The 14,920-nt window shown below is 31.7% G+C and overlaps 2 protein-coding genes across 2 annotated transcripts in view; one reads left to right on the forward strand and one right to left on the reverse strand.

Moving 5' to 3' along the window:
• LOC147023165 (uncharacterized) overlaps positions 1-2,887 on the forward strand; it is a 4,419-nt gene extending 1,532 nt beyond the window's left edge. Inside the window, exons 1-2 of the mRNA XM_085888315.1 lie at positions 1-1,010; positions 1,108-2,887. The exon at positions 1-1,010 is cut by the window's left edge and continues 1,532 nt beyond it. Of these exons, the coding sequence (XP_085744441.1) occupies positions 957-1,010; positions 1,108-1,998 (945 nt within the window). The 5' untranslated portion in view covers positions 1-956 and the 3' untranslated portion in view covers positions 1,999-2,887. The remainder of the gene's footprint in view (positions 1,011-1,107) is intronic.
• KRI1 (KRI1 homolog) overlaps positions 1-14,920 on the reverse strand; it is a 90,771-nt gene that overhangs the window by 29,074 nt on the left and 46,777 nt on the right. The window lies entirely within an intron of this gene.

Genomic DNA, 14,920 nt, shown 5'->3' on the forward strand with positions numbered 1-14,920 from the left:
CCTCATTGAATTGAACACCTGGGGGTTGAACAGCTCACTCATTGAACCTATAAAGATTTGTTCATTCTCAAATTCCTTCAATAGTTTAATTTTCTTTGCACAATAATCCCCATCTAAAATATTGACAAACAAAACATTTGAATCTTTATATTTTTTAAGATACCTCATTTGTGCCATTACGAAATGATAAACTTCTCTTAATGCTCTCATCTGACCACCTCCTGAGCCACAGGTTATTTTTTGTTAAGCCCCGCCCACTTTTCTTTAAGCCCCGCCCACTTTTGTTAAGCCCCGCCCACTTTCCACAAGGTATTCAATAAGCCCCGCCCACTTTTGCTAAACTCCACCCACTTTTCACAAGGTATTTTTTCTAAGCCACACCCACTTTTCCTAAGCCCCGCCCACTTTTGCTAAGCTCCGCCTACTTTTGCTAAGCCCCGCCCACTCTTACATCATTTCCAGTTCATCTCTGACTCACAAAGAAATCACTAGAAAATTACAGGATGTTATGGTTTTGAAAAATTTCCCAATGAAGGCTTGCCTCGGCTTGCCCAGGGAATTTCCAAAGGAAACCACACCCACCAGTCTTTCTCTATAAAAGCTTCAAACCCAGGCTCCATTTTAAACATTTGTTTTTGCTGGCAATGGTGTTCTGTGCGCTTGTCTCGAACTGTCTGTCTTCTATGGAACTAAACCTTCAAGTTGATGAACTGGATTCAAACCTCTTATCTATTGAGGTAAGATTTTTTATTTTCCTATTTTCAAACTTTGATTGAAGCATACTCATTTAATAATTAAATAACTTAATTAATACATTATTATTTTCTCTCACAGGAAATTGTGTCTGAAATACGAAATGAAAATACTGCTTTTGCTACAACTTGGGGGAAATTGTTGGCTTGGTTGAAGACCTTGAGTGGGATGACTTTGGTGTTCCTTGGAACTCTCTGTCTTGTATGGAACTAAACCTTCAAGTTGATGAACTGGATTCAAACCTCTTATCTATTGAGGTAAGATTTTTTATTTTCCTATTTTTAAACTTTGATTGAAGCATACTCATTTAATAATTAAATAACTTAATTAATACATTATTATTTTCTCTCACAGGAAATTGTGTCTGAAATACGAAATGAAAATACTGCTTTTGCTACAACTTGGGGCGAAATTGTTGGCTTGGTTGAAGACCTTATGAGCGACCAAGACCCACAGAACGAGTTCGTCCTTGATGACCCAACCAAAGAGTTATACCTTGGAGACCAGCAAAATCCTGAAAAAGAGTTTTACAGCAATAGTACTCATTGTGAGTTATCAAGACAATACCCACTGAACAAGTTATACCTTGATGAGCCAGAATACAAGTTTTACCTTGGAGACTCACAAATTTTGAAAAAATCAAGAAATGAGTTCTGCCTTGATGGTTTAAATAACTACCTTGGAGACTCAGGAAAAGGGTTCTGCCAAGATGGTTCTAAATATGGGGCCTACCTTGGAGACTCACAAATTTTGAAAAAATCAAGAAATGAGTTCTGCCTTGATGGTTTAAATAACTACCTTGGAGACTCAGGAAAAGGGTTCTGCCAAGATGGTTCTAAATATGGGGCCTACCTTGGAGACTCACAAATTTTGAAAAAATCAGTAAATGAGTTCTGCCTTGATGGTTTAAATAACTACCTTGGAGACTCAGGAAAAGGGTTCTGCCAAGATGGTTCTAAATATGGGTCCTACCTTGGAGACTCACAAATTTTGAAAAAATCAGTAAATGAGTTATCCTTAAGAGACTTTGTAAGTTGGTTTTACTTTGAATACTTGAAATGTGGGTTCTGGATTGATAACTCACAATGTGATACATATCTTGGAAACTCAACGGGAATGTGGTTATACCTTGAAGACTTGGAAAGTTGGGTTTATGTTGGACACTTGAAACTTTTTTGGGGGCTTTTATTTATTTATTTATTTATTTATTATTATTATTATTTTATTTATTTATTTATATTTTGAAGACTTTTGGAGTTGCTATCACTCTTTGGGATCTAAACCTATCGATGTAGTTCTTTGTCGGATGGTGCTTGATGGGAGCAAGATCAAGAAAGTTCTGGGAAGAAAGTGCAGGCTTACTCCCCCTTTTTACGTCATCAAACCTGAAAGCCTTAAAAGACAGAATTGGAAGAAGAGAAAAAAAAACGTAAAATATATATATAGATATATATATATATAGGTGGAAATCTCATTTTGAAAAAGACTGTGTTGGGTGAGGATTGAGTTGGGGTTGAGATTTTGAATGTGAGGGTTGGGGTTGAGATTTTGAATGTGAGGGTTGGGACACACACACACATACACATCAACAAACAAAAGTTAAGCCTTGACTATTCAGTTGAGGATTCTGTGTTTGGGGTTCACAGATCTAAGAACGTCCCCCTTGACACACATTATATACTGTTATACACCTCGGACTTGTCCCTCTAGTGTCCACAAAGGTGTATTATCTGCTTAGTTTTGTCTTTTGTAATTCCTGTGAATAAAATGAACCTAAAATCTCTTCCCTTCCAAATCATATATTTTATAAGTCCAAGGAACTGTATCTATTACATCAACAATTTTAAAAAGTTCTTTCGTCCATCGTTCAGTAAAACCCTTTTCAAAATGAGATTTCCACCTATATATTCTTACGATATCACCAACTTTGAACTTAGGTTTTCTGACATTAATCTCTTTTTCATATTTTAATTTTGTAAATGTTTCTGATGGCTTCATATTCGTTGACGTGTGAATCGTGTCATTATACTTATCCACAATATCCTGAATAAAAGATGACCATTGTTGTGAACCGAGTTGTGTGAATTTTTTATATAGTCTCTCTTTTAAGGTACGATTAAAACGTTCAACAACAACTGCCTTCCCTTCATTAAAGGTACTGTATAATGTAATACTGTTATTTTTTAGAAAATTCATAAATGTCTTGTTATAAAACTCTCTACCCTCATCAGTCCACAATTTCTTAGGTTTTCTCTTACTTTTATTAAATATCTGTTGAAAAGCTAACATAAGAGTATTACCTGTTTTGTTTTTTAAAGGGACAACCCACGCATATCTACTCCTCAAATCAATAACGGTTAAAGCATACTTGTACCCCTTATCATTATTGAGTTCAATCAAATCAGCAGACCAGATATAATCAACTTCCTTGGAATAAACTTTCCTTCTCTGAAACTTTGTGAATATTGGTTTATGTAATTCATCAGCTAATTGCTCTTCAGTCTTAATGGCATCATTAGAGCCTATAAGTTTTTTGAATTTCCAAGTCCAAGTTTCAATTTAGCACTAATCATCTTCTTCACGATGAACCTATCAACTTTTTCTCTCAAGGTTGGATTTTGTATCAGAGACAAATTATATAGCATTTCTCTATCGGCTTCATGCTTTTCTTCCAACGTTGTGGTATTCCCATAATCAATATCGTGTCTCATGCACACTTCATCAACTCTATTGATTGGTTTACTCCAGGATTTAGGATTGTCTGCCTCATCTAATCTTTTATCTAAGTTTGTGCCTGGACCACAGAAAGAATAACCTGGAAGATGTAATTCCCTGGTATTCCAGTAGTTGTAAATTTACTTCCTGATAAAAACTTTTGTATATCTCCTCCGAGTTTGTGTTTGGAGATAAATTGATTTTTTTGAACCACACACCGAACATATACCTTTTTGTATAACCCTGTTATTTTTACTTTTAATATATGAAATATTTTTAGTATTAGTTTTCTTTTTACATTTGAGACAATAACTCATTTATTTATGAGAAAAATTCCTGCAGAGTGCAAAAACCTTTTTAGTTTCCAACATGCACATTTGAATCTTAATTTTTAAAACATAAAGAATCCTTAGAAATGCCTTCACTCTCTCCTCCATTTATTTAAGAAAAAACTTGAATTAAAATCCATATCTTGTCGATGCTCATAGTCTTGTCGAAAGTATTGCAAATAGACTTGTCAATTCTTTGTTTTCCTCCTCGGTGGGTTGAGTTATTTTCTGTAATACCACCAATCTTTTTTGAATCTCACTGGTTTCCATATTTTGATATTTATTCATTCTCTCTCTTTCCTCCCTCTCTCTCTTCTCTCTTTCCTCCCTCTCTCTATTCTCTCTTTCCTCCTTCTCTCTCTTCTCCTTTTCCTCCTTCTCTCTCCTCTCTCTTCTCTCTTTCCTCCTTCTCTCTCTTCTCCTTTTCCTCCTCTTCCCTCTCTTCTTCAACTCCTTCCTCATCCCTTACTATACTTGAATCGTTTACACCCCATAGAATATTATACATATATTCATCAGGATTTCTTGTTATTCCTGTATCCAAAATAATTTTTTTTACAACAGGAAACCAATAAAATTTCTTTTGAATTTCTAAAAGAGCCTTACCTTTTCTTAACCTTATAATTTTTTCATTATTTAACATTCTAATTAAATCTAAAGTTGTCGGTTTATCAACATCAGCATAATGCCAATCTTTTATTGAAAATACCTCATTCTTATGTTGTAGAACATATTTATTAAAATACCGAATACCCTTTTCTTGAAGGTATGCTTGAACACAGAAATGATAATTTTCTTGAAGCCTTCTTGCTGTCATTTATGTATTAGAAATATATGTTAGAATAATATTATGGCACGAAACACCTCCCCATCTTCCCATAGTTAAATCATTTTGTATTTCCTTACTTATTATATATAATCCTGTTTTTTCTGTTTTCATGAGATAAACAAGGGCAAAACCATTATTATATTTACCCTTATTAAATTCTTTTATTTGTTGTTTACTAATCGTGGCTCCACAAAACTCATTCTCGATACCAAGTGGATAATATTCTTCCTTACGAGACTGATTTAATTGTTCCAGGTCTTCGAGGTTAATTTTAAATGACCAATTATACCCTAAATCATTCATATCATACCCCCATTGTTCTATTCTCATACAAACGATACGCCCTTCTTTATAAAAATTTATTTTAATTCGAACTGTGAATTCTGTATGACCTGGAGATAATATCAACACTTCTGTATCTTTAGAATACACAGCCGTTTTATTTAAGTATATATATTGTGATAAATCGCTTAATCTCACCAAGTCATTCGCGTCAGTCGGGCTTGGATAATTTTTTAATTTATAAGCATTTTTCATGTTAATATTTTTGTTTATATTATATTTATGTCGTTCAGCCTGTGCCTTTGTGTAATAATTTGATAAATCAATATCCAGTTCTTGAGATACACCAAAGATAGAACCATCTTTACCAACATAAGTCATTTATATTAGATTAAAAATAATATCATAAAATTTTTTATTTTTGTTGAGTTGAAATAACACATATAGACATAATTGACCACAACACTTGGAATTTAATTCTTGGACTTGAAATGTTTGATAAACACCATTCTGTAAGAATTTTATGACTTCAACAGGTGGTGGAAGACCAAAACTATCAAAATAATATTTGTCTTGACTATTAAAAATACAAACCCAATGAGAACCGTTCCCATCATTATCTTCTAAGTTCATAATAATATTCTTTGTATGTTTCGACACATTTGTTAATTCATCTCTCATACAAATAACCACATTATGAATTTTTAATTTCTTACAATATTTGGCAAGTTGTAAATTTGATGTTGTATTCTTTCCAAATTCTTTCAACCACTCATCAATGCTCATTTATTTATTAGAAAGATATAATCCATTACCTCTTTTCGTTAATTTTACACCTGCTTGTGCTATAGAAGAAAGCATATCTCCAACTAACAATCTCGCTTTATCAGGCAGACCTTCAAGTTTTTCAGCAAAATCTACAATTACACCACTTCCACTAATTTGTTTCTCCAACTCTTTGTTATGTCTTTCCAATTCTTTTTGAGCCTGGAGTTGAGCCTTCCTTTCGTTGGCAGTTTTGACCGCTGTTGAAATACCACCCGTCAATGCTCCAACCGCACTTAAACCAGCAAATAAAGGAATTAGAAATGGGAGAAATCCTCCACTCGTCTCTCTTATTGAATATTTTTTTAACATTGGTTTTGTCATTTTAATTTTAAGTGAGCCAGTGTCATTCAAGATTTTAACCTGTTCTCTTGTGAGCAAAACATCAATTCTTACTGCTCCTTTTCTCTGAATTGTATTAACGTTAATCGTACAAGGCTTTTGATTTTGAACACAAGATGATAGTTTATGAAGATTGATTTGATTAACATATACCCCAGTTGGTACTTTGCCACTCATTTATTTAACAAAAAATTATGTGAGACTAATCATCACACCATTATCTGTATTAATCTGCAATTCTGTTTCTTCCAAAAGCAAACAATATGTATCAACTTCTTCACTCTCTCCTCTTTCAATGTATAGGGAAGTATCCACTCGATTAGACTTTATAGTTTCTTTTTGAGCGCTCAGGTCAAACGTATAGATTGTATACAAACTTTTAAATGCTGTCATATCTAAAATAGGTTCTTTATTTCCATTACTTTCACACACCTTTTGGTAAGACTTGTATGCTTCAGCAAAATCATTTTTTCCCAATTAATTTCCAATCTATCTCGTGGATAAAATGTTCCATCTAGAGAAACGCGAAGTTGTTTCACCTTAGCATTATCACTCAATGCATTATTCTTATCAGTCGCAGTATCACCATCTGGCTTTTTAAAAATCATCCACAGATATCGTGGCTTTCCTTCCAGAACACCCAAATTCCACGTGTAAGTAGTTTGATTGAGTTTAACGTGTTGACATCTTCTTTTGAGGTATGATACACTGAGTGGTTTTTTTGAGTTAAGTCTTCGATTCAACATCTCTTCTGTTTTAAGATTAGGAGTATATTCACTGATATACCAACTCATCTCCTCAATTACAAATTTATTCTGATCACCAAAAGCATTACCAACACCAAAAAGCAATCTATTTTCATTATCATTCCTTTGTAGTTGAAATCTAATTTTAAGACCATACAGAACTTTATCATAATCACAAAATCCAAATATACCTTTAAGAGGAACTGCCACAGTAAAACTATTTTCTGCTTTTGTATCATCATTATACATTCCTTTCCTTTGAATATATCCAGGGTCTGTGTTTGTTCCCGTTGACATATCAGGAATAAAACCTTCGACAGACCCCTTTCCCATTCTATCACTGAATGTATAGAGTGTAAATTTCATCATTTCAGATACAGCAGAGACATAATCAACCGCTTCAACTTCTTGTGTTCCAATATACAATCGCACACTATCAAACATTTTCCAGAAGAAATCATTTACAAGTGTAGCGTTTGTGTTATTCCCAGCCTTAGTGAATTTAAATTTACACAACAAGAAACTTTCGGAGAGATTCAAATAGGTTTGTTGATTATTTATTTCAAAACTTTTTGTACCATTTGTATTCCAGTCTGTTCCAGTTATTGCATTTACCTTGAAGTAATCTTCTTTTTAGTGGAGTTTGAGATAATAATAGTATCATCCAAATCATAGATACTATCAATTGCTTCCATACTTGTATTTATTTAGGAAAAAAGATGTTAAAACTTTTGAAACCCTGATCCAAGTATTTGAATTATTTTCTGTCGTTCTTGGGGGACAACTGAGTTTTACCTTTCTTAATTTCTTTTATTGCTTGTAATTTATGAGATTCTTTCTGAGCATCTTTTATACTCTTTACAGCACCTGCTACATTTCCCACAGCAGAAGCAGTTGAACCAATTAGGTCTTTATGTTTAAGAATAGTTGAACCAATACCCATGAGAGTATCAATTATCCCATCTCCTCTAAATTGATGTCCAACACCCCTTTGTCTCTTAGGTTTATAGTATCCTCTACCAAGATACATACCTTCACCCTTGTAGTACGGGGAAAGGAACATCCCATCCCCTGTAATTATTTTATATTTTCCCAACTCGTGCTTCCTCACAATAACCATCGTATTTATTTATTGAAAAACTTCACGTAGGTGAATTCTGATGGATATAACTTCTCCATTAAAAGAGATCACACGATTATCTTGGTCGGTTATCCTAAAATTTACTCTGTGTATGGTTTTTCCTGACACAGGTAGATAAACCAAATTTTTAGGCTCCATATTGAATTTATAACCAATTGGGGTTGAGTATGCGCTGAATGAAAATATTGTATTTGTTTTTAATCCATCATTATAAGCACCATCAATCAAATCACAGTGAATTAACACCGAATTTATTCCTGAGGATATTTGAATGACATTATCACTGTAAAACGTCCCATTAGTTTCAATCTTTTTTGAGGAGAAACCTAATAACTCTCTAAATGAATTATCAATTGTGAAATCAACCTTGTAGTTATTTTTAACTTTAATCGTTGATTTTGAAGTATGTTTTTGAATGTTTATAATAATATTTTTTGGTTCATCACCCTGTTCTTTCATAAGACGAGCAATTTCGGAAGATATTTGAGAAATCTCGTATGCTCCAGGTGAGACTGTTATCGTTTTGTATCCACTTCCCGGATTATAACTAAACTTGTCATTTTTCTCGGTTATATTAAATAAGGTATTATAAGTCTCCATGGACAATAAAGATGCCTCATTCTTTTGTTGTGTCAAGTTGTAGTGGGTATGGGAATGAAGATGTGTGGTCGCTTGTTGTGAAATTAAAACTCAGGATTGTGCTTCTCATCTTATTTAATATGAGATAAAATGTCTTTATATTGAGATTTATTAATTATTTTCATGTTCATCAACTGGTCTAAAATGGCTGATGCTTCATTAAAACAATTGTTATTTCCAGCCTTCTTACTGCCGAACAACAATAACAGTCTATTAACTAATTGCGATGGGTCATTTGGAAGAAAACTAATACCTGAACCAAGGATACTTAAAGCCTGAATAATGTGTTTCTCCTTCTCATTCTTCCTACTTTTACCAGAAAGAATAACCTTATAATTTAGAGTGTTCAGCAAATCAATATATACTCTATCATCATTATTTTCCATATCCAATGGTTTATCAATATACTTTGATTCATCCCTCACAGTTGAACCTTGTCTTCCATCTTTTGTGAGAAGAAACATTAATCTCGGAGTTAGTTTAACAGGGGGTTGAGCAGAACTTAAGAACCTTAATTCATCATTAAATATCAATACCTTTTCTTGAACAAGATGAAATATTGCTGGTTGTTCTGTTGGAATGAGTCCTGCTTTGGTTTTTGAATCCGCTGAATATTCATTGTTTTGAACAGCATTCACAATATAATCAGGGGGTTGATTAATCTCTTCCAGTTGTTGAAATAAACCTTCATCATGTTCTAATTCTCCAATATGCTCTAATTCTTCCTCCGTCATTTGACTGAAATCTTTTAACATTTGAAGCTTTCTAGGAGTATATTCTACTGTGGGAACTGTGGAAACATCTTTCATTTTTTCTTGGGAAGTTTTTAAAAGTGGTTTAAAAAATTTCTCTTGTTTTTTTCAAATGCTTCTTCGCCCGTTAGTTTCTGTCTGCGTTTCTTCTTTATGTCTTCCTGTTGTTTTACAACTTTTGAAACCAACTCTTGATGTTCCTTAAATCTTCTTGCTCTTTCTTTTGTATCCATTTATTTATTGTAAAATATCATTTAATGAATTGTAAAGATCAACAGGGAAATTTTCCTTTTCTTCATCATTCAAGTAGATGTGTTCAAATAAATCCTTTTCTTTAAATATTTCATCAAATTCTTTATTAACATTAATGCGAGTTGTAATTTCTTCTTCACTAATCCTTGCATCTCTGCTTTTCATACGTTTGTGTTGAGTTTCTTCATCAACATCAAAACCGAATGATAAAATCTTCACTCCGCTCAGATATTTAATAATTTGTCTCGTTCCTTCTGGATTAGTTTCTAATATCCCAACACCACCAGATTTTAGTTTCTTTAACTCACTCTTACAATGTGAATATTTTGTTGTACCAAGAGAAACCTCCTCAAATATTTGTCCTTCATTCCTCAATCGCATATGTTCCTCCACTGAAATATAGTGATAATCTTCACCTTTTACTTCTCCAGGTCTTATTGCTCTAGTTGTTGTTGATACAATGCGTATCACGGGGTGTTTTTTAAGTAAATTTACAATATTCTCATTTGTACTACACAAGAACCTTGATTTATGAAAGTTTTTTCCAGAAGCAGATTTACCCACAAGATTTATAATAATAGTTGTCATTTATATATGTAATTGTTTATAAAACAAAAAATATATCCCTTAATATCTCATCTTGTTTCACAACAATATATTTATATTTTTCAGTCGTGTGCTTCATATAATCCTCAAATTTCTTTTTACTACATAATGTAGAACAATTATCTCTCCAAAAATTATTGATATCTATTGAATTTAACTTGAATAAAATAAAAGTATTAGCATTGTTTCTGATGGAACGACGAGGAAGTTGAAAGTACGATTGACTAAGATAAATACAATTACAAGAAGAATGTCTCCCTCTTGTGTAGTAGCTGTCCATTACCGTTTGGTTTCTCTCATTAACACAATCATCAAAGATAACGAGGTTCTTTTGATTTATCCAAATCTTGGGGAGACGGTATATCATCCGTATTATCACTAAGAATACAAGTTATAAGATTTGATTTCTTTTTACATCTCTGTGTATCACAAAATAGTTGAATTATATCTTCAATGTTATAATCATTTAGGTTTTTTTGACGTTTAAATAAACCGATTATATCTTCTTTTTGAAGACCAGCATTAAAACCTTGTGAGAGTAGTTGATACTCTGGTTGAAAACTCGACTTTGTGAAAATTATTAAATTGTCATAATCTAAAAAGTTGGGAGTGAGGAGCATTTTTAAAAGTAAGCAGGTTTTTCCACATCCACTTGAACCAACTATGAGACATCTTAATGAATTTGGGAGATTTTTATGGTTGTTAAATTTTATCTTATTTTCCCAAATAGGTAAAAAATCATTCATTTATATATTTGAAAAACAGGTTATTTAATTTATTATTAGCTTTTTTGAAACTCTATATTTTATCCTAAGTTCAGGTTTAATTTCAAGATAATCCATTATTTTATTTATACAATATCTTGTGTTGATATTTCCCTGAAAATTACATCCATGAATAATATACAACAACAATCCTTTGAACATTTCTCTTATACGTTCAGTTTCTTCCCTTGTAAGGAAAGGTGTGTTATCATCCTCATACTTTACATTCATTTCTCTAATCAATCTTGTAAAGTAATTCATTTTTGGTGTAAATCTAAAAGAATTATTTTCCTTTTTATATTTTTTATTATCATTAATTAGAAGATAATCACAGAATATACATTGTTTATAGGCTTTTGACTCTGTGTTTAATCCCCGTCTTTCACACGCAGGACAATTCTCAAATTTGTCATATGGAGAATCAGGAAAGTCTAGCATATTTATAAAGTAAAACTTTACTTAAACTGAAATTCATCTATACTTTCAGTTGTATATTACCATCGATATCGATATACTTTTTCATTATCAGATTCAACGACAACATTTTTTATATTAAAGGTAATTTTAAAATTATCGTTAACTACTATTGAACGAAATGTCATTTCACCTGATATATTAACATCCTTTATTTCATCAAGATTTACATCTTTAGGGTTGTTGAAAAAATACAAATTTCTCCTTGCATATTACAGATGGTCTTATCTTTTCTTTCTAAAGCTTCATCCATAAGGTTTTTGTTCTTTGATACTTTTTCTTGTTTCATTGCTTTTTCTAGTTTTGAATATATTACTAGAAGGAGAGGAGAAACTTTTGTTAGAGATACTTTAATTGATGTTCTACCAGGTATACTAAAAGCCCTTCCACTGAAGGAAATTGAAGAACTCATATTATTTACCATAATAGTTTTTATCCAATAGTTGTTATATTTATCTTTGTTCAATTTTACATCCTTGACATATTTCTCAGTATCTTTAACAGATGAAGAGATTGATTGAAACTTGTCTTTTGTGTCTTGAAACATTGTATTTATTAAGTGAAAAAGTTGGAGGATAAAATGTTTTTAAGCACAGATTCACCTATAAATTAAACGAAATTTTCATCAAGAAAATTTTAGTTTAAGCAAAGTTTTATTCTATAAATATGGTGAATACAACGTACTGCGATGTTTGTAATCACGAATATAAACATTATAGAAAACACCTCCGAACCAACAAACACACATTTAATCTATTTCATCAAATATCTCCTCTTGAGTTGGAAAGAAAACATTGTGATATCTGTTCAAAGGATGTTTTGAAGAGTAGTTATAATCAACATCTTCAATCACAAAAACACAAGAAAAATGAGTTTAAAGTAAAGGGAGACTATTATATTAAAAACACTGATGAGGCATTTAAAGGGCATATAAAAATAAGGATTTTTCAATTTGGAGAACCCGGTCCATCATCAATAGCTGAATCAATTGAAATAGTGAAACCCGATGTTGAAAAATTTATTAAAAAGACATTAAAAGAAATGAAAACTTTAAAGTTTTATATGGGAGTGAAAATGAATATGAAAAGACAAGATGAAGAACAAACTCCTTATATGAGAACAGATCTTCATTTTATAACATCATTTCAAGATTTTTTGAATAGTGGGGTTTATGAAGAACTATCAAGACAAGAGGAGGATGTTGATAATACAGTGGTAGGAAGTGGATTCAATATTAAAAAATCATCTTTTTAGATATACACATTCTAAAATCAAACCCTCTTAAAGCTTCTTCTTATATTGAATTACCAAAAGAAATAAAACTAAAGAAGGCAGTTGTTAATATTAAGAACAATGATAATAAATGTTTTCTCTGGTCTGTTCTTGCTCACTTACATCCACCAAAATGTAATTCAGAAAGAGTAAAACAATATATGAAATATGAGAATACCTTGGACATTAAAGATTTTAAATTCCCAATGCCATTAACAGATATTCCTAAATTTGAGAAAAAGAATAATCTTTCTATTAATGTATATGGATTAACGGATACAAACAAAGTTCAAATATTAAAAATTTCAAACAACTATAAAAATGAAGAAACACACATTGACCTTTTATATTTTAGTGTTGGAAAGAATTCACATTACACATACATCAATAATTTATCAAGATTAATCTCTTCTCAGGTATTCAGAACAGCAAACAAAATATATCCTTGTAAGCGATGTCTTAATTCATTTCATACAAAAGAACGATTAGAACAACATTCAAAATATTGTAGTAATCATAAATCAGCTGTAATTATAATGCCTAAACCTGGTGAAAAGATTTATTTTGAAGATTATAATAAATCTATCATGCACCCATTTGTGATATACGCTGATTTTGAATGTATCCTTAAAAAGATAAATACTGCTTCTCCTAATCCAAAAGAACCATATACAAATAAATATCAAAAACATATTCCTTGTGGTTTCTGTTATTATATCAAATCATCTGTTGGAGAAAAGTATAACAAACTTGAACATTATCGTGGAAAAATGCTTCACAAGAGTTTGTAAAACGATTAGAAAAGGATTGTATAAGACTCACTAAATTAATGAAAGAAACAAATGAACCGATGAAATTAACCAAAGAAGAAAAATTAGAATTTAGAATGAACAATATCTGCCATATTTGTGAGGGGAAATTAAGGAGTCTAAAGTTAGAGACCATTGTCATCTTACTGGTAAATATAGAGGTCCCGCTCATTCCTGTTGTAATCTTAATTATAAATTACCTTCTTTTATTCCAGTCTTTCTTCACAACAGCGCCAACTATGATACACATCTATTTATAAATGAACTTTCAAAAACACCAGGGAATATTTCTGCTATAACAAACACAAGTCAAAAGTATATTTCATTTTCAAAAATGATATTCACAAAACCTATAACTCGTATTAGGTTTTTAGATTCTTACAAGTTTATGGGAACACCACTAGCCTACCTCGCATCAAATCTAAGCTCCACGGACTCTTTTCCAAATCTTAATTCATTCTTTCCAAAAGAGGAAATTCTCACTAAAGAGGAAATTCAGATTAAAGAGAGAATTCAAAGTAAAGAGGAAATTCTAACTGAAGATGAAATTCTAATTATAAAGAAAATTCGAACTAAAGAGGAAATTCAGATTAAAGATGAAATTCTGATTAAAGAAGGAATTCTTACGAGAGAGGAAATTCAAACAAGGAATGAAATTCAAAGTAAAGAGAAAATTCTTACAAGTAAGGGAATTTATCCTTATGATTATATGGATTCATTTATGAGATTTAAAGAAACACAACTTCCTTCAAAAGAAAGTTTCTATAATAACCTTTATGAAGAAGAGATAAGTGATAAGGAATATAAACACGCACAAGAAATATGGAAAATATTTAAGATAAAGAACCTTGGAGAATATCACGATTTATATCTAAAAACAGATGTTTTATTGTTAGCTGATGTGTTTGAAGCTTTTAGATCACTCTGTCATAATAAAAATTGTTATGGATTAGATCCTGCCCACTATTTCACAGCTCCTGGTTTAGCTTGGAGTGCAATGTTGAAAATGACAAAACAAGATATAGATTTAATCAGTGATGTGGATATGCTTTTGATGATTGAGAAGTCCAAGAGAGGTGGAATATCACAAGTATGTTCAAAAAGATATGCTAAAGCAAATAATAAATATCTTCCAAATTATGATAGTGAAAAAGATAGTAATTATTTGATGTATTTTGATGCTAATAATTTGTATGGATGGGCAATGTCTCAATCTCTGCCTTATGGTAAATTAGAGTGGGTGGAAGAAAAGGATTATGAAAAGGCTTTGATGAATATTGTTATTTCTTCTCAAGAGGAATTGAATGACGAAGAAGAAGGTTATTATTTTGAAGTTGATTTGAGGTACCCGAGTGATCTTCATAATAAGCATAAAGATCTTCCTTTTGCA

This window comes from Eptatretus burgeri, chromosome 7 (genome assembly GCF_056783735.1).
Source record: "Eptatretus burgeri isolate ZD-2024b chromosome 7, Ebu_testis_v1, whole genome shotgun sequence".
NCBI lineage: Eukaryota > Metazoa > Chordata > Myxini > Myxiniformes > Myxinidae > Eptatretus > Eptatretus burgeri.